General features: G+C 45.2%; 1 protein-coding gene across 3 annotated transcripts in view; it reads right to left on the bottom strand.

The window, feature by feature from the left end:
- Positions 1 to 1,611: 1,611 nt before the first annotated feature.
- The window catches only part of PIGG (phosphatidylinositol glycan anchor biosynthesis class G), a 504,708-nt gene continuing 480,475 nt past the window's right edge, over positions 1,612 to 25,844 (bottom strand). For all 3 annotated transcript variants that reach the window (XM_029601816.1, XM_029601823.1, XM_029601831.1), the window contains exon 13: positions 1,612 to 2,093. In XM_029601816.1, coding sequence (XP_029457676.1) covers positions 1,862 to 2,093 — 232 coding nt within the window. In that variant the 3' untranslated portion in view covers positions 1,612 to 1,861. The remainder of the gene's footprint in view (positions 2,094 to 25,844) is intronic.

Below are 25,844 nucleotides of genomic sequence, written 5' to 3'. Positions count from 1 at the left end.
CAGGGGAGATATGATTCAGATACCTGAAAGGTTTGAATGATGCAGAATCATCGAAAAACCTTTTCCGTTGGAAAGAAATCAGAAGAACTAGGGGGTCACGAAATGAAACTACAGGGAAGACAACTCAGAACCAATGTCAGGAAATATTTCTTCACAGAAAGGGTGGTGGATGCCTGGAATGCCCTTCCAGAGGAGGTGGTGAAGACAAAAACAGCAAAAGATTTCAAAGGGTCATGGGATAAACACTTGATCCCTGAAGGCTAGAGGATGGAAATGAAGAAAAGAATGTATGGGGGTAACTTGCTGGTATGGCAGTTACTATCCTTAACCAATAAGCCTTTATGCTGTTGATGCAACTTCATCATTGCTCTCTGCTTCAACAGCAGGGAGAAAAGAGGAAAAGGGGAAAAAGATTCAAACAGAAACCAACAAGGACATTGAATTGCACAGTCTGGGAAAACAAATAAGCATGGGAGTAACTTGCTGATATGGTGGTTACTACCCTGAAATAATAAGCCTTCATGCTGTTGATGCGACTCCAACATTGCTCTCTGCTTCAATAGCAAGAGGTAACGGGGAATTGGACTCAAACAGCAACCAACAAGGGCCCTGACTTTGACAGTCTGGGAAACTGATAATTATAAAGGTGCTTTGTATGGCCAGCAGTTACTACCATAAGCTTGCTGGGCAGACTAGATGGACCATTTGGTCCTTTTCTGCCGTCATTTCTATGTTTACTCTCTGTGCAAAAAACCGTATTTACCATTTTTACCAGTTTGGAAAGGTTTTCTGCCCTGCCTGCATGGAAACTCCACTTATCCATACCCTGGAAGGTGGATTATTCCCTTGTCCTGGTCTTCAGAGTCATGCACAGAGAGAGGAGAAAGACTAAGAGAAAAGCAAGACATTTGTGGTGCAGAGGATGCTGTTAATATCGTTATTGTATAATCTGATTGCCCATCAGTAAAGACTTCTCTTTGGATACTAACTGACTCCAGGATGATTTTTGGGCACAAGTTGCACACACACAGTGAATAAGAGACACCACTCCCCAGGGGCATTGAGAGATGTGCACCCAAGTCACCCTTAGCACTCAGGGCTCTGAAATAAATAATCTTTTCCCCTGTAGAAAAAGGATCCAGGACAGGGGAATAGAGATGATGAGAATGCTAGCTGGAGGTTCCAGCCCTAAAGAGACATACAATATTGTATGGCCTCGCCAGAGCATAGTTTGCTCCCGAACGTGGGGTTACCTATAATAATAGTAAAGAAGAATATTCTCAAACATAATAAAATAACATCATATAAGTTACATGATGTCCCTCAAAATAGGGGGTGTAGGAAAAAAAAAAAAAAAAATTAAGACCACCTAGGGGCACACAAGATCTCAGAAAGAAAAATAGGGCCAGATGCTAAACCATTGTTACAATTCCCTCATCCATGCCACCATCCCTATCACCGCCAAATTAACGGTTTAAGTGATCTTTCAAAATCTTCTCAATTTGGGATGGTTAAAAAAACAAAACAAAAACAGAATTTTCACAGAAAATTAAAAAAAATATTCAGTCCCCAATTAAATAACTTTAGCCATAATGTCAAAAATTTCTCCTTTTACCTTTATTTGTTTTACAGAGTTCAGGATTCTATGACATCTAACATTAATTAAAAAAAAAAACAACCAAAGTTCAATAAACCATACCATATGTTGCTAATATATCTAGACAATATGCTAATACAATAGTTAAAACAATGAATAACAAAAAACCAAAAACATTAATAAAAACTTAAGAATTAGATTTCCTTATGACAAGTCCAAGATGGAGAATATTAGATGTAGAATACTTATTCAAATTCCTATATATTATAGTGATCCTGAGGTCTTAAGTGACTGATTCTTGTCCATGGCTGAAAAGAACACACAGATAGCAGCTGTAATAAATGCTTGGATGCCCTCATATAGTAGTTTAGGTGAAAACACGCTCCATATGAACAAATGGTAACGTAGAGATGTGACCAAAATAATGTAGACTGTGATTGGAATTGAACGAATTAATGCATAGCAGAAACACCCATGACCTTTTGCCGTTTTACTCCTGTTAAGAAAAACAAAGCAGTTAATTTCCAATAAATTGAAGCCTATTAACAACACAAAGTGTTATGTACTCAGCAAACAAAACATTCTCAGATAGGATAACCAATGTTATACTACACAGGCATTATAAAAACTAGGATATAATAGTCAACATTGAAGAAAGACATTTTGCTGGATAGCAAAATTGGTTACCTTGCAATAGGTGTTATCCCAGGACAGCAGGATGTAGTCCTCACATATGAGTGACGTCACTTGGCGGAGCTCTATCACAGAAAACTTTCTGTCAAAGTTTCTAGAAACCTTTGACTGGCACACTGAGCATGCCCAGCATACCATGATCCCTCGAGCCACAGGGCTCTCCCTTCAGTTTCATGTGTAGCAATAAGCGTTAGCAAAATTAAAATAATAAAACGTATTGGACCCAACTCCGCGGGATGGCGGGTGGGTTTCATGAGGACTGCATCCTGTTGTCCTGGGATAACACCTATTACAAGGTAAGCAATTTTGCTTTATTCCAGGACAAGCAGGATGATAGTCCTCACATATGGGTGATTAGCAAGCTACAGGCCGAGTCATTCTTGCATTGGACCAACAGCAAACAACTTGTGCAACGGGCACAACAACTGGTGTACTGTTGGAAAAATTGAAGCAGCCTGAAATCACAGCAGGTTGGATGCGGAAGGAGTTGGGATTATGCTGGAAACAAGTTCTTTAAGACAGATTGTCCGAAGGCTGAATCTTGTCTTCCTTCTTTGTCCAAACAGCAATGAGCTGCAAATGTTGCAGCTTTTCATTTAAATGTAACTGGTTTGTTATAATGTAAACCGGAGTGAAGGCTATGTCAGCTGTACCTCGGTATATAAACAAATGCTAAATAAATAAAAATACATATGTCAGCTTTTGGTACTGAACGATAGTGTGCTACTGAGGTTGACATTGCTCTTAATGAGGGTGCCTTTAATCGCCCTTGGAGAGGAAGGCCTACTTTTTCATAGCAGAACTCTATACAATCTGCAAGCCAGATGGAGAATGTTTGTTTGCCCACTGCTTTACTCGGTTTGTTTTTATCAAAAGAAACAAAGAGTTGAGTGGATTTCCTATGGACTGCAGTGCGATCTAGGTAATATGCAAGTGCACGTTTACAGTCCAAGGTGTGTAAAACCTCTCACTCACCCTGGTGAGAGTGAGGTCTTGGGAAGAATGTGGGCAAGACTATGGACTGATTCAAGTGGAATTCTGTAACTACCTTGGGAAGGAATTTCGGGTGTGTACGGAGTACCACTCGGTCATGTAGGAACCTTGTAGAGGGTGAGTATGTGCCAAGTGCTTGTAACTCACTAACCCTTCTAGCAGATGTAATAGCTACTAGGAAGAGAACCTTCCATGTAAGAAATTTGACATCGCAGGAATCCATGGGTTCAAAAGGAGAACGCATACGTTTTTAGTACCACATTAAGGTTCCATTCTGTGACTGGTGGCCGTGATGGGGATTTAAGGTGAATTAAACCTCTCATAAACCTACTGACAAGGGGTTCTGCTGATATCGGTGTATCCGCTACTGTATGATGGTAAGCTGAGATAGCACTTAGATGTACCCGCACTGAAGAAGTCTGGAGACCAGAGTGGGTCTAATAAAGATGCTATGGGGCAGGAAAAATGGTCAATACTTTTCTGTGCACACCACATGGTGAATTTTTTCCATGAGAGGAGCCAACTTTTCCAGTGCAGATAAGATACTAGTTTTTGGAAATACTGCTCTGTGTTTCATAATCCCTTTTTAATCTAGTATTATAATCTGTGGTTCCTTGATATTGGTTTGCTTCTGTGTAGAAAACTGCTCTGTGATTTCAAATCCCTTTCTATTCCAGTGTTGTATACTAATCAGTTTGGTTTCTTGATTATATTGTATACTAATCTGTTTGGTTTCTTGATATTAGATTGTTGTAAGATTCAAAAAACCCACAAAAAAAAAAAATTCCCAGTATCCCTCTAATTGTATAGCTGTCATATAATCTGTTTCAAATTGGGATATAAGTGCTGTGGGATCTTTTACTAGCTAAAGGACAAGTAAACTTTCAGAAAGTGTCTTGCCCTACCCAGCTTGACCTAGGTATAAACTGTTTAACTCCCTCCCACCCTACCCCTCTGCCCACCCCCCTCTAGGTTTGTATTTCTAATGTAGTCATCCTAACTTCATAATAGGCAACCAGATAAATTAGTAAATTGATTATTCCTTAGGTGCACCAATCAAATAACTTACCTAAATGAGTACTATTCAATGCAACTGCTGTGGAGCCTTTATATTGAGGGTAATCATATGGAAACTTAAGGCTTGCCCCTTTTGTTCAAAGCTCTCTACCTTGGAAAAGGAGCTGGATGACTATAAAGCTGAATTAGCTTCAATAAAGAGAGTCTCAGCCACGGTACATTATTCAGGAAATAATTTCCACTTACCACTGAATAACCAAAACTCAAGAAAAAAGAGATTTACTGTGGGCTCAGGTAGGATAAGACCTGTAACCCACAGACACCCATTATTGAAAGCTGTGCAACCCACAACTCTATCCCACCACTCACACAGGCCATTAAGGAACTTTAAAAGTATTTCAGTGGGCTCTGGTAGAATAAGACCTGTGTTCCGTAGACACACACTGTATCAAGTGCAACAAGTACAAAATGCCTTCTCTGTATTAAATTCTGAAGAAGTCCTTGAGAAAAAGATTGAAATGTTATCGGAAAAGGGAGAAAAAACCCAATGCATACAGAAATTCCAAATCAGAAACCAAAGGAAAAAGCTCACGGTGATGGATGACTCTGTCATCAGAGGCATTAATCTCTTCCCTTGCACAAATGCAAAGAGAAAAGTGGATAACAAAACTCAACTAAATAGGACACAAAAGGAGTCCAGGAACAGCAGTAACCTGAGCAAAGAAAGCTGGAAAGCTATGAGCACAAATGCTCGTAGTTTGGGTAATAAAATCCCAGAGCTGCAAGCCCTAATGGTGGAGGCGGACTTGGACGTTGTTGCTGTCACGGAAACGTGGTTTACGGAATCTCATGACTGGGATACGGCAATACCAGGCTATAACTTGTTAAGGAAGGACAGAGAGGATAGGAAAGGGGGAGGAGTGGCTCTATATGTCAGAAACAATATCCAAGCATCTGAGCTGCAAGGAAGATGGGGCAAAGAAGAAGCACTACTGGCCGACTTAAAAAAAGATGGGGCATCCATTTTTATTGGAGTGGTTTACAGACCTCCAAACCAAAAGGAAGAGCTGGACAGAGATCTGGTTGAAGACATCCACAGGATAGCAAAGAAAGGAGAAGTGGTGATCGTTGGAGACTTTAATATGCCAGATGTAGACTGGAGAATCCCATCTGCAGAATCTAATAATAGTAGAGAAATAGTAGATGCCCTGCAAGTAGCTTTGTTCAAACAAATGGTAATGGAACCCACGAGAGAAGGAGCTATAATCGACTTAGTGCTCACTAATGGAGATAATGTCTCAGACGTCCAGGTGGGTGCCCACCTCAGCACCAGTGATCATCAAACGGTATGGTTTAATATCACAAAAAGGACACGGAAAAGAAGCACAAAAACCCAAGTTTTGATGTTCAAAAACACAGACTTTGATGAAATGGGGAAGTACCTGGAGGAAGAACTAAAAGGCTGGGAAAACGAGAGAGATGTGGATCAACAGTGGACCAATCTAAAAGGAGCAATTACCAAGGCAACTAATCTATATGTTAGAAAAGTAAAGAAAAGCAAAAGAAAAATGAAACCTATCTGGTTCTCAAAGGAGGTGGCTGACAAAATAAAGGCTAAAAGAACAGCGTTCAAGAAATATAAAAGATCCCAAAAGGAGGAACACAAAGAAGAATATCTGGTAGAACTGAGGGAGACGAAGAAATTAATCAAGATGGCAAAAAGTCAAGCAGAAGAGAGGATTGCCAAAGAGGTAAAGAGTGGTAAGAAAACATTTTTCAGATACATCAGTGAAAAGAGAAAAGTTCAAAGTGGTATAGTGAAATTGAAAGGTGGAAAGGATCAATGTGTGGAGAGAGATGAAGAAATGGCAGAACTATTAAACGAATACTTCAGCTCTGTGTTCACTAAAGAAGACCCTGGAGAAGGACCATCTCTACACAAGAAACTGGAGGGAAGTGGAATAGATGAAAATCCTTTTACAGTAGAAAATGTATGGGAAGAGCTAAAGAATCTGAAAGTGGACAAAGCCATGGGGCCTGATGGGATTCATCCAAGGATACTGAGGAAGCTCAGAGATGTTCTGGCGGGTCCGCTGTGTGACCTGTTCAATAGATGCCTAGAAACGGGAGTGGTGCCGAATGATTGGAGGAGAGCGGTGGTGGTTCCGCTTCACAAGAGTGGGAACAGAGAAGAGGCTGGTAACTACAGACCGGTTAGCCTCACTTCGGTGGTGGGAAAAGTAATGGAGTCACTGTTGAAAGAGAGAATAGCGAACTATCTACAGTCGGGAGAATTGCTGGACCAGAGGCAGCATGGATTCACCATTGGAAGATCCTGTCAGACAAATATGACTTTTTTGACTGGGTAACCAAGGAATTGGATCGAGGAAGAGCACTCAATGTCATCTACTTGGATTTCAGCAAAGCTTTTGACACTGTCCCGCACAGGAGACTGGTGAATAAAATGAGAAGCTTAGGAGTGAGTGCCGAGGTGGTGGCCTGGATTGCAAACTGGTTGACGGACAGAAGACAATGTGTGATGGTAAATGGAACTCTCTCTGAAGAGAGAGCGGTTTTAAGCGGTGTACCGCAGGGATCGGTGTTGGGACCGGTCCTTTTCAATATCTTTGTGAGCGACATTGCGGAAGGGATAGAAGGTAAGGTATGTCTTTTTGCGGATGACACTAAGATCTGCAACAGAGTGGACACGCCGGAAGGAGTGGAGAGATTGAGACGGGATTTAAGGAAGATGGAAGAGTGGTCGAAGATATGGCAGCTGACATTCAATGCCAAGAAGTGCAAAGTCATGCATATGGGGAGTGGAAATCCGAATGAACTGTATTCGATGGGGGGAGAAAGGCTGATGTGCACGGAGCAGGAGAGAGACCTTGGGGTGATGGTGTCTAATGATCTGAAGTCGGCGAAACAATGTGACAAGGCGATAGCTAAAGCCAGAAGAATGCTGGGCTGCATAGAGAGAGGAATATCGAGTAAGAAAAGGGAAGTGATTATCCCTTTGTACAGGTCCTTGGTGAGACCTCACCTGGAGTATTGTGTTCAGTTCTGGAGACCGTATCTCCGAAGAGACAGAGACAAGATGGAGGCGGTCCAGAGAAGGGTGACCAAAAAGGTGGAAGGTCTTCATCAAATGATTTATGAGGAGAGATTGAAGAATCTAAATATGTACACCCTGGAGGAAAGGAGGAGCAGAGGTGATATGATACAGAGTTTCAGATACTTGAAAGGTTTTAATGATCCAAAGACAATGACAAACCTTTTCCGTAGGAAAAAAATCAGCAGAACCAGGGGTCACGATTTGAAGCTCCAGGGAGGAAGACTCAGAACCAATGTCAGGAAGTATTTCTTCACGGAGAGGGTGGTGGATGCCTGGAATGCCCTTCCGAAGGATGTGGTGAAGACCAGAACTGTGAAGGACTTCAAAGGGGCGTGGGATAAACACTGTGGATCCATAAAGTCAAGAGGCTGCCAATGAAGAGTGGGTGACTCGCCAGAATGATGGCTACTGCCTGGACACAATACCCTTATTCAATAAACATACACATGCTTACTGTGACTCCAACATAGCTGTAAGCTTCAACAGCAAGAGGAAATGTGAAAAAAGGATTTGCACTTACAAAGAGGGGAGTAGCTGGCTTGTTACGGCGGTTACTACCCCAAACCAAATATGCCTGATACTTCACTTTCAATGCATATACAGCATAGCTCTCTACTTCAACGGCAGGGGAGAAGAAAAAAGGGTTCGCACTCACAAAGCGGGGAGTAGCTGGCTTGTTACGGCGGTTACTACCCCAAACCAAATGTGCCTGATACTTCACTTTCCATGCATATCCAGCATGGCTCTTTGCTTCAACGGCATGGGAGAAAGACTGATACATCACGCATTTTCAGCATAGCTCTCTGCTTCTACAGCAGGGGAAAAGAAACATAGAAACATAGAAATGACGGCAGAAGAAGACCAAACGGCCCATCCAGTCTGCCCAGCAAGCTTCACATTTTTTTTCTCATACTTATCTGTTTCTCTTAGCTCTTTGGTTCTATTTCCCTTCCACCCCCACCATTAATGTAGAGAGCAGTGATGGAGCTGCAACCAAATGAAATATCAAGCTTGATTAGTTATGGGTAGTAGGGGAAGTAACCGCCGCAATAAGCAAGCTACACCCATGCTTATTTGTTTTACCCAGACTGTGTTATTCAGCCCTTATTGGTTGTTTTTCTTCTCCCCTGCCGTTGAAGCAGGGAGCTATGCTGGATATGCGTGAAGTATCAGTTTTTCTTCTCCCCTGCTGTTGAAGCAGGATATGCATTGAAAGTGAAGTATCAGGCTTATTTGGTTTGGGGTAGTAACCGCCGTAACAAGCCAGCTACTCCCCGCTTTGTGAGTGCAAAAACTGATGCTTCACGCATATCCAGCATAGCTTCAACGGCAGGGGAGAAGAAAAAAGGATTCGCAATCACAAAGCGGGGAGTAGCTGGCTTGTTACGGCGGTTACTACCCCAAACCAAATGTGCCTGACACTTTCAATGCATATCCAGCATGGCTCTCTGCTTCAACGGCAGGAGAGAAGAAAAACTGATACTTCACGCATATCCAGCATAGCTCCCTGCTTCAACGGCAGGGGAGAAGAAAAAACAACCAACAAGGGCTGTACAACATAGTCTGGGTAAAACAAATAAGCATGGGTGTAGCTTGCTTATTGCGGCGGTTACTACCCCTACTACCCCTAACTAATCAAGCTAGATATTTCACTTGGATGCAGCTCCATCACTGCTCTCTACATTAATGGTGGGGGTGGAAGGGAAATAGAACCAAGAGCTAAGAGAAACAGATAAGTATGAGAGAAAAAAATGTGTGAAGCTTGCTGGGCAGACTGGATGGGCCATTTGGTCTTCTTCTGCCGTCATTTCTATGTAGAACGATAGGTTTTTCGTGTGGAAGGTTTACATGAAGCTACAAGCACTTGAGAGACATTAGCTGAAAGATTGAGTGGTTGCAGGATCAAGCTTTCAACATCCAGGCTGTTAGAGATAGGGACTGAAGGTTGGGATGGCGCAACCTGCCCTGATCCTGAGTTATGAGAGTGGGAGCTGTACCCAGGTGAATCGGTTCTCTGATCAAGAGGTCGAGAAGTATGGGGAAACCACATTTGTCGAGGCCAATACGGGGCTATGAGTATCATCGACCTCTTGTCCTGTTGTAGCTTCACTAGAGTTTTGGTTATTAGCAGTATCGGGGGATACACGTATAGAATACCTGAATTCCAGGGGCGAGCAAAGGCGTCCATGGCTAACTGGTTTCTCTGTTTGTGCAGGGAGCAGAATCTGTCCACTTTGTGATTCAGCTCGGATACAAAGAGGTCTATTGTTGGTTGACCCCAACGTTGAAATATCCTGGTCGCTACTAAAGGATCCAGGGACCACTCGTGAGGTTGGAACTGATTACTGAGGCGGTCTGCAACTACGTTGTGAATGCCTGCCAGATAAGTCGCCCGGAGAAACATGGACTGGGTCAGGGCCCAGTCCCAAATCTGTGCGGCTTCTTGACAAAGGAGATACGAGCCCGTACCTCCCTGTTTGTTCAGGTACCACATGGCTACCGTGTTGTCTGTTTGTATAATGTAATAATCCACTATGCTGATGGGAGGAGCAATCAGATAGAGGAGTTATCAATCTGTAATAATACTGGTGTTAGTTGTGGGTGGATCCTTGGGCCGGTGGCAGATGACCACACCCCCGGGGGAAGATCCCGAGAGGGACCACCGGCTAGGCTTAGAGTATGGAGACAGACACACACTAGTTCTTTTATTAAACAGGTTTTTGAAACCACCAGAGGTGGCAGTAGTGAGCTGAAGTCCCTCAGATACTGGAACAGCGTTCCCAGGATGGGTGAGCTGTTGAGAAACTGTAGACAGTGAGTAGGCAGGGTATGCAGAATTCATGAACAGAACTTAGATGACAACACTCTCACAATAATGGTCTCGGAGAGGCTCAGCAGCTGGAAAGGGTAGGCCCTCGAGGAGCGAGTTCCTGGTTCCAGGGAAAGCTCTGAGAAAGCAATGGCAACTCACAATGATGTAGACAGCGATAGCTTCCAGGCAGAAATGAATCAGCAGAGAGTCAGGAACGAGGGCCCTCGAGGAGCGAGTACTGGTTCCTGTCTGTAAACCTGAAAGGCAAGGAGAGGGCGAGGCCCCCAAGGAGCGGGTACCTCTGGTAAGTCTGAGGAGCAGAGTAGCTAGAACGAATCCTATTCCATTCCTTGCTAACTCAGTTTGTTAGCGATATCAGAGACCTTTAGATATTGGAAGTGGATGACGTCAACTCAGGGGGACGCCCCTTGCTGGTACTTCAATCGGAGCATGCGCGCCCTAGGCTTCAGGCAACATGGCGGAATTGCAGCATCGGGCCAGTCCGGGGACGCCGGAGGAAGTCGGCAGGGAGACGCCGCGGCAGCCAGCTGTCCTTCAACCCTGGAGGGAGTCGCCACAGAGGTAAAGAGGGTGGAGTGAAGACGTCGGGCAGCGACAGTTGCAACCTATATGAACAGTCTTGTGTGAAAGGCAGTCCTTGAATGCATGTAGAGCAAAACGTATAGCTCGAAGCTCCAGGAAATTGATTTGAAATGTTGCTTCGAGTTTTGTCCAAGTACCTTGAGTTTGGAGATTGTCTGTGTGTGATCCCCAACCTAAGGTGGATGCATCTGTAGTTAAAGTTACTTGCGGAACTGGTTGTTGGAAGGGTAAGCCTGTGCGTAAGTTGTTCTTGTTCGCCCACCAGAGGAGAGATGAACGTAGTTGGTGGGTTATTTGAACTGGAGACGACAGTGGTTGAATGGCTTGTATCCACTGTGATCTTAATGTCCATTGGGTTATTCTCATGGCTAATCTGGCCATAGGAGTGACATGAACTGTGGAGGCCATGTGGCTGAGCAGAGCTAGAAACTGATGTGCTGTTGCCTGTTTCTTTATGCGCAGAGATTTCGCTGAGGAGAGTGTCTCTGCACGGTCCTCTGGGAGGAAGGCTCTTGATATTTTGGTGTTCAACTCTGCTACGATTAATTGCAGTAGGCGAGATGGTATGAGGTGGGATTTCTGGTAATTGATTAGGAATCCCAACGAGTGGAGCAGATTGTGAGTCTGAGAGAGGTGAGAGTTCCCTGCTTTGACTGGCTTCTGATGAGCCAGTCGTCCAGGTAAGGAAAAATGTGTACACTTTCTTTGTGCAAATGAGCCGCTGCTACCGCTAGGGACTTTGTGAATACTCAGGGTGCTGAGGCAAGTTCGAATGGCAGAACCTGGTACTGGAAATGCTGATGACCCACCAGGAAACACAGAAACTTGCGATGAGGAGGGAATATTGGAATGTGAGCTTAAGCGTCTTGCAGATCCAGAGAACAGAGCCAGTCTCCTGCTTGAAGAAGGGGAAGCATGGTGCCTAAGGAGACGATTCTGAACTTCTCTTTCTGTAGAAATTTGTTGAGATTTCGGAGGTCTAGGATAGGACGCAGGCCTCCTGTTCCTGTTTTCTTTGGAATGAGGAAATAGCAGGAGTAGAATCCTCTGCCCTGCTGATGTCGGGGAACTGGTTCCACAGCTCTGGCTCTCAGAAGGGTGGATAATTCTGCTTGCTTGGAGTGTCTTTTGGTACTGTGAGAAAATCCAGATGGTAACCTTGTGTTATAATTGACAGCACCCATTGATCTGTTGTGATGTTTGGCCAATGGGGCTGAAAGAGACCTCCCACTGGTAACTCTGGGCTCGGTTTGTTTGTTTGTTTGTTTATTTATTTATTTATTTATTTAGTGTTTTTATTATACCGGCATTCATGACAAGTATCACATCATGCCGGTTTACATTTAACAGGGTGTGAAAAATACAGAGAACTACAAAAAACTATAACAAGTGCATGGTTAGAAAAATTGCAGTTACAATAAAACAGGGAAGTGCACAACTGGGAGCAGAAGAGAAGAGAGGGTTGGTGGAGTGGCTGCTGTCCTCTGGCAGGTTTCTAAACCCTGATGCTGGGCCTGTCTGAGGAGGAGGCTGAGGCCTAGAAGCTCTCGGTTGTCTAGGCTTGGTTCTCTGCACTGGTCTGGATGCTCTACCACGGGGAACTGGTGGATAGTACCTACATGGTCTGTAGTAGGGCTTCCTGGTGTCCTTTCTCACTGTCTGACATGTGGCAGATGAGGTATCTTGTGGGGTAGCAGACAGTTGATACAGAGTTTCAGAGTGTTCTTTTAACTGCGTCTTGAACCCTTGTTACTCTTGAAGAGGTCTCAAAACTCTCATAGGCAGCATGTACTTCGTGCTTCTCTGCCTCCAGACCCTTGTGTATGATCTCATTTACTGAGTCTTGGTATTGTTGAGGTAAAGACTCCGCAAGCTGTTGCATTTGTTTCCAGAGGTTACATTGATACTGAGTCATATACAATTGATATGACGCTATCCTGGAGACCAGTATTGAACCTTAGAAAACTTTTCTTCCTAGAGTGTCTAAGAACTTTTGTTCTTTGCCAGGAGGAGTTGATGAGTGGGGGCGTATCTACTTTGACTTTTTCTGGGCGGATTCTACCACCACAGATTGGTGTGGGAGTTGGGCCCTCTGATAACTTGGGATGTGCTGCACCAGATAGGTGGGATCCATTCTTTTGTTCACCGGAGGTACTGAACATGGGTGTTCCCACAGTCTGTGTTGCAGGTCCACCAGGACTTCATGCACCGGGATTGCTAGTACCTCCTTAGGAGGGTCCACAAACTGCAGAACCTCTAAGGTCTTCTGCCTGGAATCTTCTTCTGATACTAGTTGAAAAGGAATAGTATCAGCCATCTCCTTTATAAAGTTGGTAAAAGATAAGTCCTCTGGGGGTGACTTTTTCCTGTCTTCAGGTGGGGACGGCTCAGACAAGATGTCCTCTGAAGAAGTATCATTGTCTCTGTCATCCCAAGTGTCCGATGCAGGGCGCCATGGAGAAGCATGAGGTATAAAAAGAGAGGCATCGATGGTATCGGTGGTTTTTGAGGAGGCATCGATGGAGGAAATAAAGCATCGATGGAGATATTGGGATTCTCAGCCGAGAAAGTATGGAGGGCCCTGGTATGGGTTCAGATGGCTGAGAATCCCCCAAGGCATCGTTGACACCGCCGGGAATCGGAGTTTTAGGTGCCAATGGTTGCACCGGAAGAGCTCCGATGAGGGCATCGAGCTTCGACAGAATTGGCTGAAAAACTGAGAGGTCCGGTATCGGCATCGGAGTAGGCATCGGAACAGGTACTGGCACGGGTATTGGTTCCAGCGATGTCGATGGCCGAAGATCCCGGAGAGCTTCTTTCACTGCCTGCGGATAAAAACCATCCAGTTCTCCCTTATAGCTGGTGAGGTCAGAGTAGCTATAGGTGGTAGCGTAATCGGCACTTCCACAGGTCCCTGTGGTGGCTCGATACCCGGCACTTCTACTGGTGGGGATCGCCTTGGAGTAGTAGGCCTCAAAGGTAGTGATGGCTCTTGTGGACGAGACCTCTTCGGTGATGGCTCTCTCGGCAACAATAAGGGCGTCGACGTCCGTCGATGCCGATGCTTTTCTTTTCAAGCACGGATGTCGATTTTACCGATGCCCGGGATGGAGTCTGTGATAGCCGGTCTCCGTAGCCGTCAGTGCGACGCTTTTGAATGACTAACCTTTTAAACACTCCAGCCGGAGATGACTGAGTCGACGTTGATGGGATAAGTTGAATATGGAAGAGATGTTCCATCTTCTCTTGTCTGGCTCTCATGCCCTTGGCTGTCATTTCAGCACATTGAGGGCAGGAAGAAACATCGTGAGACTCACCCAAGCACAGGACTCACTCGACATGCGGGTCGGTGATAGACATTGTGCGAGGGCACTTCGGGCATTTTTTGAAGCCCGTTGTCATAATGAAGGCCGGACAGCCGTTGACGGCCTTCTGACAGAAAAATTCTTTTAACCCGATCAAAACGGCCGGTGGTGACAGGGAGAGCCCTATGTAGGGGATGAAAAGAGAACTTTTTAAAAACTTCTCTCTCAAATTTGATGTGTGAGGACGTCACACAGGGCTCCTTCACCGCGATGTTAACTGCAGCATGGAAAAAAGAAGACTGAAGGGAGACCCCTGTGGCTCGAGGGATCATGGCATGCTGGGCATGCTCAGTGGGCTCAGTGTGCTAGTCAAAAGTTTCTAGAAACTTTGACAGAAAGTTTTCCGTGACAGGGCTCCATTCAGTGACGTCACCCATATGTGAGGACTATCATCCTGCTTGTCCTGGGATAAAACTTGTGACTTTTAAATATTTCTGCCATATAACTTCTCTATACCTTCGCAAGCTCTTTATCTGGTGTGGGGCACACCAGAACTGCATCTAGGTATGGCTGCACCAGACCTCTATTCAAAGGAATATTACATTCTGATTTGTCATTGGTGCCTTTCCAAATTATCCTTAACATACGGTTGGCTTTTTTGTCCACTGTGCACACTGTTCCAATGGTTTCAGCAAGTAGTTCACAGTAATTCCAAGATCCCTCTCTTGATAACAATTTACTAGAGTGGACCTCAACAGTGTGTACTGGTAGTTTGAATTTTTTTCTCCTAACATGCATCACTTTGTACTTGTCTGTATGAAACTCCATTTGCCACTTGGATGCCTAATTTCCTAATCTTTCTAGATCCTCCTGCAGCTTTTGTTTTAACTACCCTACATACTGTGCCATTCATCAAACTGTGTTAAGGCTCTAATGCGTGATATATGCAATATTTTGCACCTCCCCACCCAGATACTCTCCCATATTACAACAACCTTCTTTGCATGTGATTTGCATGCATGAATAATGCAAATGCATGCAAAGAAGGTCATTAATAAGCAACATGATACAAATATTTTATTGCGGCCCACCAAGAAGCTGTAGGAAAGCAACAAATAGAAGGATGCCACAAGAGCGTCTTTTTCAAATTTAATGAAGGAGACGTGAAATAAAATACAAGTGCCCGACTCTGGCCGAGTTTCGCCACCAATGGTGGCTGCCTCAGGGGCTGAGCTTTTCAATAACCGTAATCACGTGATGGTCCGGATAATGTCAACACTGTACTTTCATTTATGCAAGCTATACACCGGCAACGCGCGTCACTGAGACGCGCGTTGCCGGTGTATAGCTTGCATAAATGAAAGTACAGTGTTGACATTATCCGGACCATCACGTGATTACGGTTATTGAAAAGCTCAGCCCCTGAGGCAGCCACCATTGGTGGCGAAACTCGGCCAGAGTCGGGCACTTGTATTTTATTTCACATCTCCTTCATTAAATTTGAAAAAGACGCTCTTGTGGCATCCTTCTGTTTGTTGCTTTCCTACGGTTTCACTGGATCGCCTACCCTGCTGTTTTTTGGTTCCACCAAGAAGCTGGTCAGTCCCGAAAAAATAACACCTCCTAGGTAATCGTTAGATGTGCGATGGGAGGCCCGGAATACTAATGTGGGTCCCAAGGTTCCCGCTGCACATTTAAAGTGGTCGTAAAAAAAAAAAAAATTTGCCACCAAACAGGAGGTTGAGCGGGTGTCAGTGCTGACTCCAATTTCAACCCGGGATCACCAGTCAAGAAGTTCCAACTCCCCTAAAATTTAAAAATGTTCCAAATAATGTGTGTGGCAGCCCCCCAAAACCTAAGCTCTCTACTCCTGCCCCCCCCCGAAGTACAGGCAGCGCAATACCTCCCACCCTCCTGTCCCCCTGCAGCTCAATACCCCACCACCAAATAACACCCCATCCCCAATCCCCAAAGCATCAATATCCCACCTCAACCCCCGATTCCTCAGCAGCTCAATAGCCTCCAACCTGCCCCCCGAAGCATCGATATTCCCTGCCCCTCTGATGCATCAACACTTCATTTCCCTGGCCCCCTGAAAAATCAACACCCCCACCCCACCTCCTGATCCCCATCTCAATACCCCACCTCCCCAAAAAAAGGGCCATCTCTCTCACCTCCTCCCGCCCCACTCACCTCAACCTGGATCCTGCATCGGGGATTGGTGCACCCTCTCACCTGTCCCAGGTGGTGCCATTTTCCAAAATGGTGCCAACCTGACCTTGCTGTAGCCCTGTGACTGGGGTAAAGTCCAGGGACTAGACACAAAAAAAAGTGCCACACAGCTGCGAAGTGTTTTTGCGGGAGGGAGCGCACTATCACGGTGATACTCCCCAGCGACAGTGGGTCCCCTCCTACAAAATAACACCGCAATTTGATGAATCTAGGCCATAGTTTGGTTTCATCCATGAAATTTTCAACCTCCTTCATCACCCCATTCTCTAGATCATTTATAACCAATTTGATAGTACTGGGTCTAGTACCAAATCTTCGAGTATTCCACTATATACCCCCCCCCCACCCCCAAGTCTGACAGCTGGTCATTCAGTTCAATTCATTGTTTCCTTCAACCAATTACTAATCCATGAATATAGCCTATCAGGTTCCCAAGTAATCTCCCAGTGATACATTGTCAAATGCCCTTTTAAAGTCGGAATACACTATTCTAAATCGTTTCACTAGCATCCATGTACCTACTTACAATTTCAAAGAATTCTGACTTACCTTCCCTAAATCCATACTGGCTATTCCTAATTATACCATCTTATTTGCTACTGATGTAGGGTCTACAGGTCTATAATTTTCTGGTTTCCCCTGGAGCTCTTCTTAAACAATTGGAGTCATATTTGCCACCTTCCAGTCCTCTGGTACTGCAGTTGTTGTTAGTAACAAATCGCAAATCAGTGCAAGTGTGTCTATAATTTATAGTTTTATTTATTTCAGAACTCCGGGGTGAATTTTATCAGGTCCTGGGGACTTACTTTTTAACCTATCTATAATTCTTATCACTTCTTCCCTCTCCACAGTGATGTCTTTTAGCATTTTAGAGCAGTGGTTCTCAACCTTTTCCCCATCGTGACATACCTGCCAGACCACGTTCACATGTGTGACACACTGCTCATTACAATTTATGGCGGAAATAAAAAATAAAGGTCCAGTATTATTTTTATTGTTAAGAATGACACAAGGAAAAGATACATATTGTATCTGAACAGAAACTGCATAAACGGTAAACATCCCACACCAAAACAGCACCAATTTCCAGCACTTAACAGTAATCACCTTACCTAAGAAAAGGCAATACTGAAAATATTACACCAGGCCTTAAGACAATACATCTCCTATTAGGAAAACAGACCAAGTCAGGCTACTATAGAGCCCTACACAGAAACTACACCCCAACAGAGAACCTCACCTGAATCACATGTGCTGACCCTCACCTAACAAAGAATAAAGAGACCAAAACGCATAACTAGAAGCATGCAGACAAAAACTGAATTGGAAACCGCAACAAGCCAGAGTCTCTGTATGCAGTGTAACAAAGGTAAAAAGAAAACATCACCCATCCTTATAAAACAAATCAAGAAATATAAAATCAATAGCAGTAAAACCATACTAACAAAAACAGATTATTTCAAAACAGCGGATGAATGGAATATCCAATAATTAAAAACTCATATCAAAAATTTCTAGATACCAATAAAATATTTTAAAATAGCAGACACAAAGACCCAGTAATGAAAAATAATGATACAAAAAATGTTTTGCTCTGCATACCTGGGAACGTTTGATATCCAGGTGCCCTGAGATTGTTTTGAATTAGCAGGAGGAGGGATGGTTTGCTTGCAACTTTCTCCTCTCTCTCTCTCATATACTGGCTCTGTCACTCACATATACACATACTTTTTCTCTCTCACTTATATAGGCTCTTAATTACACATTTACACACATGCTGTCTATCTTTTCAGGCTTACACACACAGGCTTTCAATCACACATATACATGCTGTCCTTTTCTCTCACACACAGGCTCTCAATCACATACTCATATGCTCCCTCACCTAAACCAGCTCTCAATCACACACAGACACATGCTCTCTCTTTCTCTCATTTACACACAGGCTCTCGATCACATACACTCTCACCTAAACCAGCTCTCAATCACACACATACTCTCTTTCACACGTACAGGCTCTCAATCATTCACATACATGCTATCTCACTCACACACACACACAGGATCTCCAACACACTTGCTTGCTCATTCACTCACTCTCCCCCCCTCCCCCGAACTAGCTGTAGCAGCAGCCTCCTTCACTTCCAACCCTAAAGGCAGCAGCAACTTCAGTTTCAGCCCTCGCGGAGCAAGGAGTCCCATCGGCCACGGCGGTCGACATTCTTCATTTTTCTCTGAGCCACGCTGCTCATTTTTCAGACCGCGCCTTTCTTCTTTTCTTCGGGCCGATGCCGAGCGCACTAGCAAGATCTCTTCTTCCCACACACACACCCACTGCTCACCACTTCCATTTCCGGGCCGCGGGCGGGAAGAAGAGAGTACGCCGGTGCCGCTGACTCCTGCTGCGTTCCACCCGGGCTTTCAGTGTTTTAAGCCCGGGTGGAGGACCTGTCTTGCTTGGGTAGGGGGAGCAGCTGGGTCAGCAGGGGACCGGGAAGTGTGGCGACATACCTGCTTGTGCTTGGCGACACACTGGTGTGTTGCGACAAACCGGTTGAGAACCACTGCTTTAGAGGCTTTACTCTTAAGGAAGATCTCTGGTTTACGAATCACTCAGATGCAAAAAAATCATTCAGCTTATCTATGATAACCCCCTTAACCTTTAGTCATCCAGAGGGCCAACTATTTTTCTCTCCTATTATTATTACTTTTGATATGCTGGAAAAAGGCAAGGGGTGCTTAACAAAGTCCCTGGCTTGCCATAGGGCCTTGATGAAGAGAATCCCTCTGTCCTTGCTCTCGGGGAAGTCCCATCTGGGCCCTGGAGTAGACTCAACAACACCTGGTCTGATACAAGCAAGATAGACCCAGCTTCTACCATCCGTTGTGAATCTTCCTCCAAACAGCGAACGAAGGTAACTAAATTAATAACAAAAATAAAGAGAGAAAGAGCTCCATTTGCACCCAGCAGCGCGAAAAGAACAAGACTGAGGTAGGATGGGAGTCACATGGGAGATACTCCCACACGGACACATAGAGCACAGCTCTGTGTACTTTGAGAAAGCTCTGCCACCTAGAGGACGTTTCCCTAAAGTCATAGCTAATTCAGCCTGTTAATCTCTGGAAAATTCTCTACCTAGACAGGACCTCAAGAAAAAGGCCTGGAAGCTGCACTGCCAGGAGGGAGAGTGGATTGACCAGCTGCGTGCCAGGCAGGCCAGAGGTAAGCTCCCTAAAAACCCATCAGGGAGATGTGAACATGGTCTCTTTATTTTCTGCTTCTGTCACAGGCCCACTATTGCTCTGCCACTCACCAAGACCCTGTCTCTGCCAATACCTGCAAGAAACCCTATTGCACATTAACTTCTTCCTTATAAAATCCCTGGGTCACCCCTTTCCTTTCATGAAGCATTACTTTTAATGTACTTACAACCAACTACTGAACATATCTACCCTTACTAGAGAATGTCAAGGCCTCCTTTCAAAAAAGGACCCTTTGCCTTGAGGCAGCATCATGGCAATTGATGGCTTAGAATGCAAGGCCATTCCAACACATCTTCCAGCCACTGGGGCTCTTTCAGATCCCTTATCATTAAGTAGGCACCATGCTGTAAAGAACCACTACATAGAGGCCAATGTATCTCAGGAAGTCTATAGATGGCCTTGCAACCCCCTTAGCAGATGGGTGTCCAACAGATAGGATCACTTCCCATTGCTTCCACCTCTCTCATAAATGGAATGACAGTTTGTATGATGCTGAACATTGTTGTACATCAGCTGATGGCTTGACACATGCTGTTGTATCTGTTCACAGACGCCAGCAGCTCTGAGGAGGAAAAGGAGGAGGTGGAAGAGCACCTGACCACTCTTGCTGGAGTAGCAGCTGTGCCGGCTGCAGGAGGTCAGCAGCCACCACCAGTTGACCCTGCAGTGGCACAGCAGCCACACATGCCCCTCCAGCAGACAGCCTGCTCAAGCAATTCTTTCCTCCCCACTAGAACCTTTTCTTTTTTTCTCTGGAAAGTAGTCCTGAGGCTGCCCAGCCATTGCTGGATGAGGCAGGGAAGCAGCTCAAACAGCAATTTCCCTCTGTTTTGGACTTGTACCCTATGTCTAAAGAGGTGGCTTCTGCAGGAGGAGAAACACTCCAAGCCCAGAGGCCCAGTCTCTAGCGGTTAACAGGGAAACGTCCAGAGGATGGGGGAGGATGTCCATGGGCTGTGAGTCAACTTCAGAATGCTCATGCACGTGGAGGACGGAGGAAAGGTACTATATCTGGGCAGGAGTGTACCCTAGAGAGGCCAGGCAATCTACAGCTAATGTCTTCTGTCTGGTTAAAAGACAGGAAACAGAGAGTAGGATTAAATGGTCAGTTTTCATAGTAGAAAAAGGTAAACAGTGGAGTGCCTCAGGGATCTGTACTTGGACCAGTGCTTTTTAATATATTTTTAAATGATCTGGAAAGGGGTATGATGAGTGAGGTGATCAAATTTGTGGATGACACACAATTATGCAGATAGCTACATCTCAAGCGGATTGTGATGAATTGCAGGACTTTGTGAGACCGGAAGATTGGGCTTCCAAATGGCAGATGAAATTTAACGTGGGCAAGTGCAAAGTGATGCATTTAGGGAAAAATAACCCTTGCTGTAGTAACACAATGTTAGGTTCTATCTTAGGAAATATCACCCAGAAAAGAGATCTAGGCATCCTAGTGGATAATACATTGAAATCATTGGCTCAGTGTGCTGTGGCGATCAAAAAAGCAAACAATGTTAGAAATTATAAGGAAGGGAATGGAGAATAAAATGGAGGATAACATAATTTTCCCGTCGTTAGCAGGACTGAATCAGCTATGCTGTCTTGGGCTGTCCGTTCAGGCCCGGGAGGTGGAGCTTCTCTAAGCTGTTACACAGAGCTTTGCTCTGTGCGGCTGCGTGAGAGTTCCTGCGCTGGAAACAAATTCTCCTCAGTCTGTTTTTTCCGCGCGTGGAATCGCTCGCGCAGCTTCTACTCTCCTCAGTTGAGTTTCACAGACAAAAAAGAATAAAGAAGAATTAAGAAATAAACATGGATTCCGCTACACAAAAAAGACCAAGGCCATCAGGGTTCAAGCCCTGCACCAGCGGTAAGGTGATGTCACTAACAGATGGGCACTATTTATGCTATGTGTGTCTGGGCCCAGACCACGTACAAGCAACCTGTAAATACTGCGGGAAAATGTCGCCGAGAGCGAGACGCTTATGAGCGGAAAAAATTGAGAAATTGCGGCTGGCTAGGGACTCCTATGCCCAACCAGAAGACTCGCTCTTGTCGCCGGGACAGGCGATGCACCAGAAAAAGTGCAGTAAAATGCCATCTTCAACACGGCCTTCATCCGCAGCCTCAATTTTAGAACAACCCCGGAAGGTGTCGAAACATACCACCGAGGGGAATCTGAGGCCAATCCAGGCGCCACCGCCGGAGCTGCCGACGCCTGCGCAGTATGCGAATCCGACGCAGAGGGAACAATAGTCGACGCCAACCTATCCATCGACACCGGCTCAACAGTCTACGCCGGTGCATAGACAGACGCAGGAGCATAGATTGACGCCGGCGCATACATCGAAGCCGATGCATAGCCCAAACCGGGCACTACAGTTGATACAGAGAAAGACGTCGACGCATTATTCGATGCCGGATTGACAATTAGAACATCTTTCTTCAACAGCACGATCGTCCACTTCAAGAGATCCAACGGCTTTGACGCAGACTACTTCATGCCATACGCAGTCCCAGAGGACACACTCAAGGCACAAGACACATCCTTCAAGGTACAGCAGCCATCATAGACGCTCATCGGCATCTGGAGGGTCATCGATGGAGCATCTCCATTCCCCGAAGAGATCTCATCGTGAGACCAGACCCAGGCAGACAGAATGGTCAGAGGAAAGAGTACGGAGTTCAAAACACTCCCATAAGAGACACTACAGGATGCAAGACGTACGTGAACGTTCATTAGATCTTGCCTCCTCACTATAGGATCCTCCTAACCTTTTTAGAGGACCTACACAACATAGCTCGTCTGATAGCTCGTCCATGGACGAAGAAAGACCAATATCATTAAGTTCCTCATCTTCTCCTGCTTCACAGCACTCTCATGTAGGACAACCAACACATAAAAGACGGAGGTCTCAGCACACACCAGATCCCCATGATCCAATTACTGATCCACCACAAAGCCCTCACTCCGTTCCCAGGGATGATCTAGGATCCCAAATACCAGAAGACGCCAAACAAACCTTATTACAGATTTCTAATCTTTTATCAGGGGTTATGACGACCTTACAAGATGCTCTCAAGGTTCCACAGCGTCCACTTCCTTCTTCGGAGCTCTCCTCAATTTCTACATTGGGTATCTCACCAACAATTCCTGTTCCCGCTACACCACTTCCGCCGGAACCAGAATTACCTCAACCTCACCGGCCAAATAAACCAGACCCAAGGGATCTGCCTCATCAACCCCAGTTGAATCCTTCCACCCCAACATCTTCAACGGGATACCCATCGGATCCTGAAGAGGACCACCAACAGCCTCACTCACCGCCAGAAGATTGACCTAAAATATAAAATGAAACAATCCCCCTTTTATGACATTCTGCAACTTCCACACCAATCCATAGTGGTGGAATCTGCTTTACAAAGGGCAAAGAAGACAAGAACCCATTCCAATGCTCCACCAGGGAAGGACCATAAGTATATGGATGACTTTGCAAAGAAGGCTTTCCAATCATCCATGCTCACAGCCCGTATAGGGCAACACCAATTTTATATACTTCAATACCTCTACGATTGTCTACAACAGATCAAGATGCTGATACCATCTTCAGCAACAGATTTGAACGTGCCTCAGCCAATACTAAATATGGAGGAAGGCTTGCGTCATCTCTTAAGGTCCATTTATGAATCATTTGAAACAACATCCCGCACCTCGGCTTCAGCAATAGCCGCGCGCAGAATGGCATGGCTAAGAGCAAGTGCCATAAAAGAGGATGTCCACGACAAACTCGCAAACTTACCATGCCGTGGAGATAACTTGTTTGGGACCCAACTACAAGAAACTGTCTCAAAATTAAAAGAACAATCACTAGCAGTACAATCTCTGGTGAACCCGCCAACTTACTCCTCATCAAGTAGGAGATTTTACACACAACATAGACGGCAACCATTCCAGAGAAGGCAGAATAGACCATACATTCACTATAGATCATCAACTTATCAACAGCCACAAAGGCAACAGGTTTCCCAACAACAACCAAGAAGGGGTAGACCATGGAATCAACGTACACAAGCTCAAGCAACAGGATCCGCATCAAAGACCCAGACGTATTTTGGAACTTAACAGGGCCGTCCCCTGCTGTTACCATCATAGCGGGGAAAATACATTTATTTTACCTAGCATGGTCACATATAACATCAGACCGCTGGGTATTGGACATTATAAAACACGGATACCGTCTTCTCTTCTCGACTTTTACTCCAATCCCATACTTACAGCCAGCACGGATCACCATAAAGGATCACCTTCAATTATCACAGGAAATAACTCACCTACTCCATCAAAAAGCAATACAGCATGTACCCCGTTCCTCATGGAACAAGGGGTTTTACTCCCCATATTTCCTCATTCCAAAGAAGACAAACGACCTACGTCCAATCCTAGATCTCAGAGTGCTCAACAAATACTTAGTAAAGGAAAAGTTCAAAATGGTATCCTTAAAGTCCATTCTACCACTCCTCCAACCCAACGATTGGATGTGTTCCCTAGACCTAAAGGACGCATACACGCATATTCCAATGCATCCAGCATCTTGGAAATACCTCTGTTTTCAATGCAAAGGCCTGCATTAGCAAGACAAGGTTTTACCTTTCGGTCTCGCGACTGCACCGAGAGTCTTCACAAAATGCATGGCAGTGGTGGTGGCCCACCTCAGAAAACAACGGATACAAATTTTCCCATATCTAGACGACTGGCTCCTAGTGGCATCAAGCCCACAAACGCTACAGAGCCAAGTCCAACAAACTATTCACTGCCTTCAAACTCTAGGCCTCGTAATAAATTTTCAAAAGTCCAATCTTACACCAACTCAATCCCTACAAATCATTGGCACTCACCTAGTAACACAACAGAGCAGAGCTTTTCTACCAAAAGACAGAGCTGATTCAGCCCTGCTATCGACGGGAAAAGCAAGTTTGCTTACCGTAAACGGTGTTTCCGTAGATAGCAGGATGAATCAGCCATGTGATCCCACCCACCTCCCTGGACAGATCACTATGATTATACATAGAAACATATAGAAACATAGAAATGACGGCAGAAGAAGACCAAACGGCCCATCCAGTCTGCCCAGCAAGCTTCACATTTTTTTCTCATACTTATCTGTTTCTCTTAGCTCTTTGGTTCTATTTCCCTTCCACCCCCACCATTAATGTAGAGAGCAGTGATGGAGCTGCAACCAAGTGAAATATCAAGCTTGATTAGTTATGGGTAGTAGGGGAAGTAACCGCCGCAATAAGCAAGCTACACCCATGCTTATTTGTTTTACCCAGACTGTGTTATTCAGCCCTTATTGGTTGTTTTTCTTCTCCCCTGCCGTTGAAGCAGGGAGCTATGCTGGATATGCGTGTAGTATCAGTTTTTCTTCTCCCCTGCCGTTGAAGCAGGATATGCATTGAAAGTGAAGTATCAGGCTTATATGGTTTGGGGTAGTAACCGCCGTAACAAGCCAGCTACTCCCCGCTTTGTGAGTGCGAATCCTTTTTTCTTCTCCCCTGCTGTTGAAGCAGAGAGCTATGCTGGATATGCGTGAAGTATCAGTTTTTCTTCTCCCCTGCCGTTGAAGCAGAGAGCTATGCTGGATATGCGTGAAGTATCAGTTTTTCTTCTCCCCTGCCGTTGAAGCAGAGAGCTATGCTGGATATGCATTGAAAGTGAAGTATCAGGCTTATTTGGTTTGGGGTAGTAACCGCCGTAACAAGCCAGCTACTCCCCACTTTGTGAGTGCGAATCCTTTTTTCCACATTTCCTCTTGCTGTTGTAGCTTAGAGCGATGTTGGAGTCACAGTAACCATGTGTATGTTTATTGAATAAGGGTATTGTCTCCAGGCAGTAGCCGTCATTCTGGCGAGCCACCCACTCTTTATTGACGGCCTCTTGATTTTATGGATCCACAGTGTTTATCCCACGCCCCTTTGAAGTCCTTCACAGTTCTGGTCTTCACCACTTCCTTCGGAAGGGCATTCCAGGCATCCACCACCCTCTCCGTGAAGAAATACTTCCTGAACCCGCTGACAGCCACCTCTCCTAGGTACCTGCTGCCAAGGAGGTGCTAGGGGCGCACATTTGTCCCTAGCACCTCTTTGGCAGTGCGACCCCTCATTTAAATATTCAATCTAGGGCCCAGGAGAGGTGCTGAGTGTGTGTTAGGAAAGTGGGTG

Source organism: Rhinatrema bivittatum, chromosome 1 (assembly GCF_901001135.1).
Source record: "Rhinatrema bivittatum chromosome 1, aRhiBiv1.1, whole genome shotgun sequence".
Lineage (NCBI taxonomy): Eukaryota > Metazoa > Chordata > Amphibia > Gymnophiona > Rhinatrematidae > Rhinatrema > Rhinatrema bivittatum.
The sequence above is the reverse complement of the archived record's forward strand: the minus strand, read 5'-3'. Positions and strand labels throughout refer to the sequence as shown.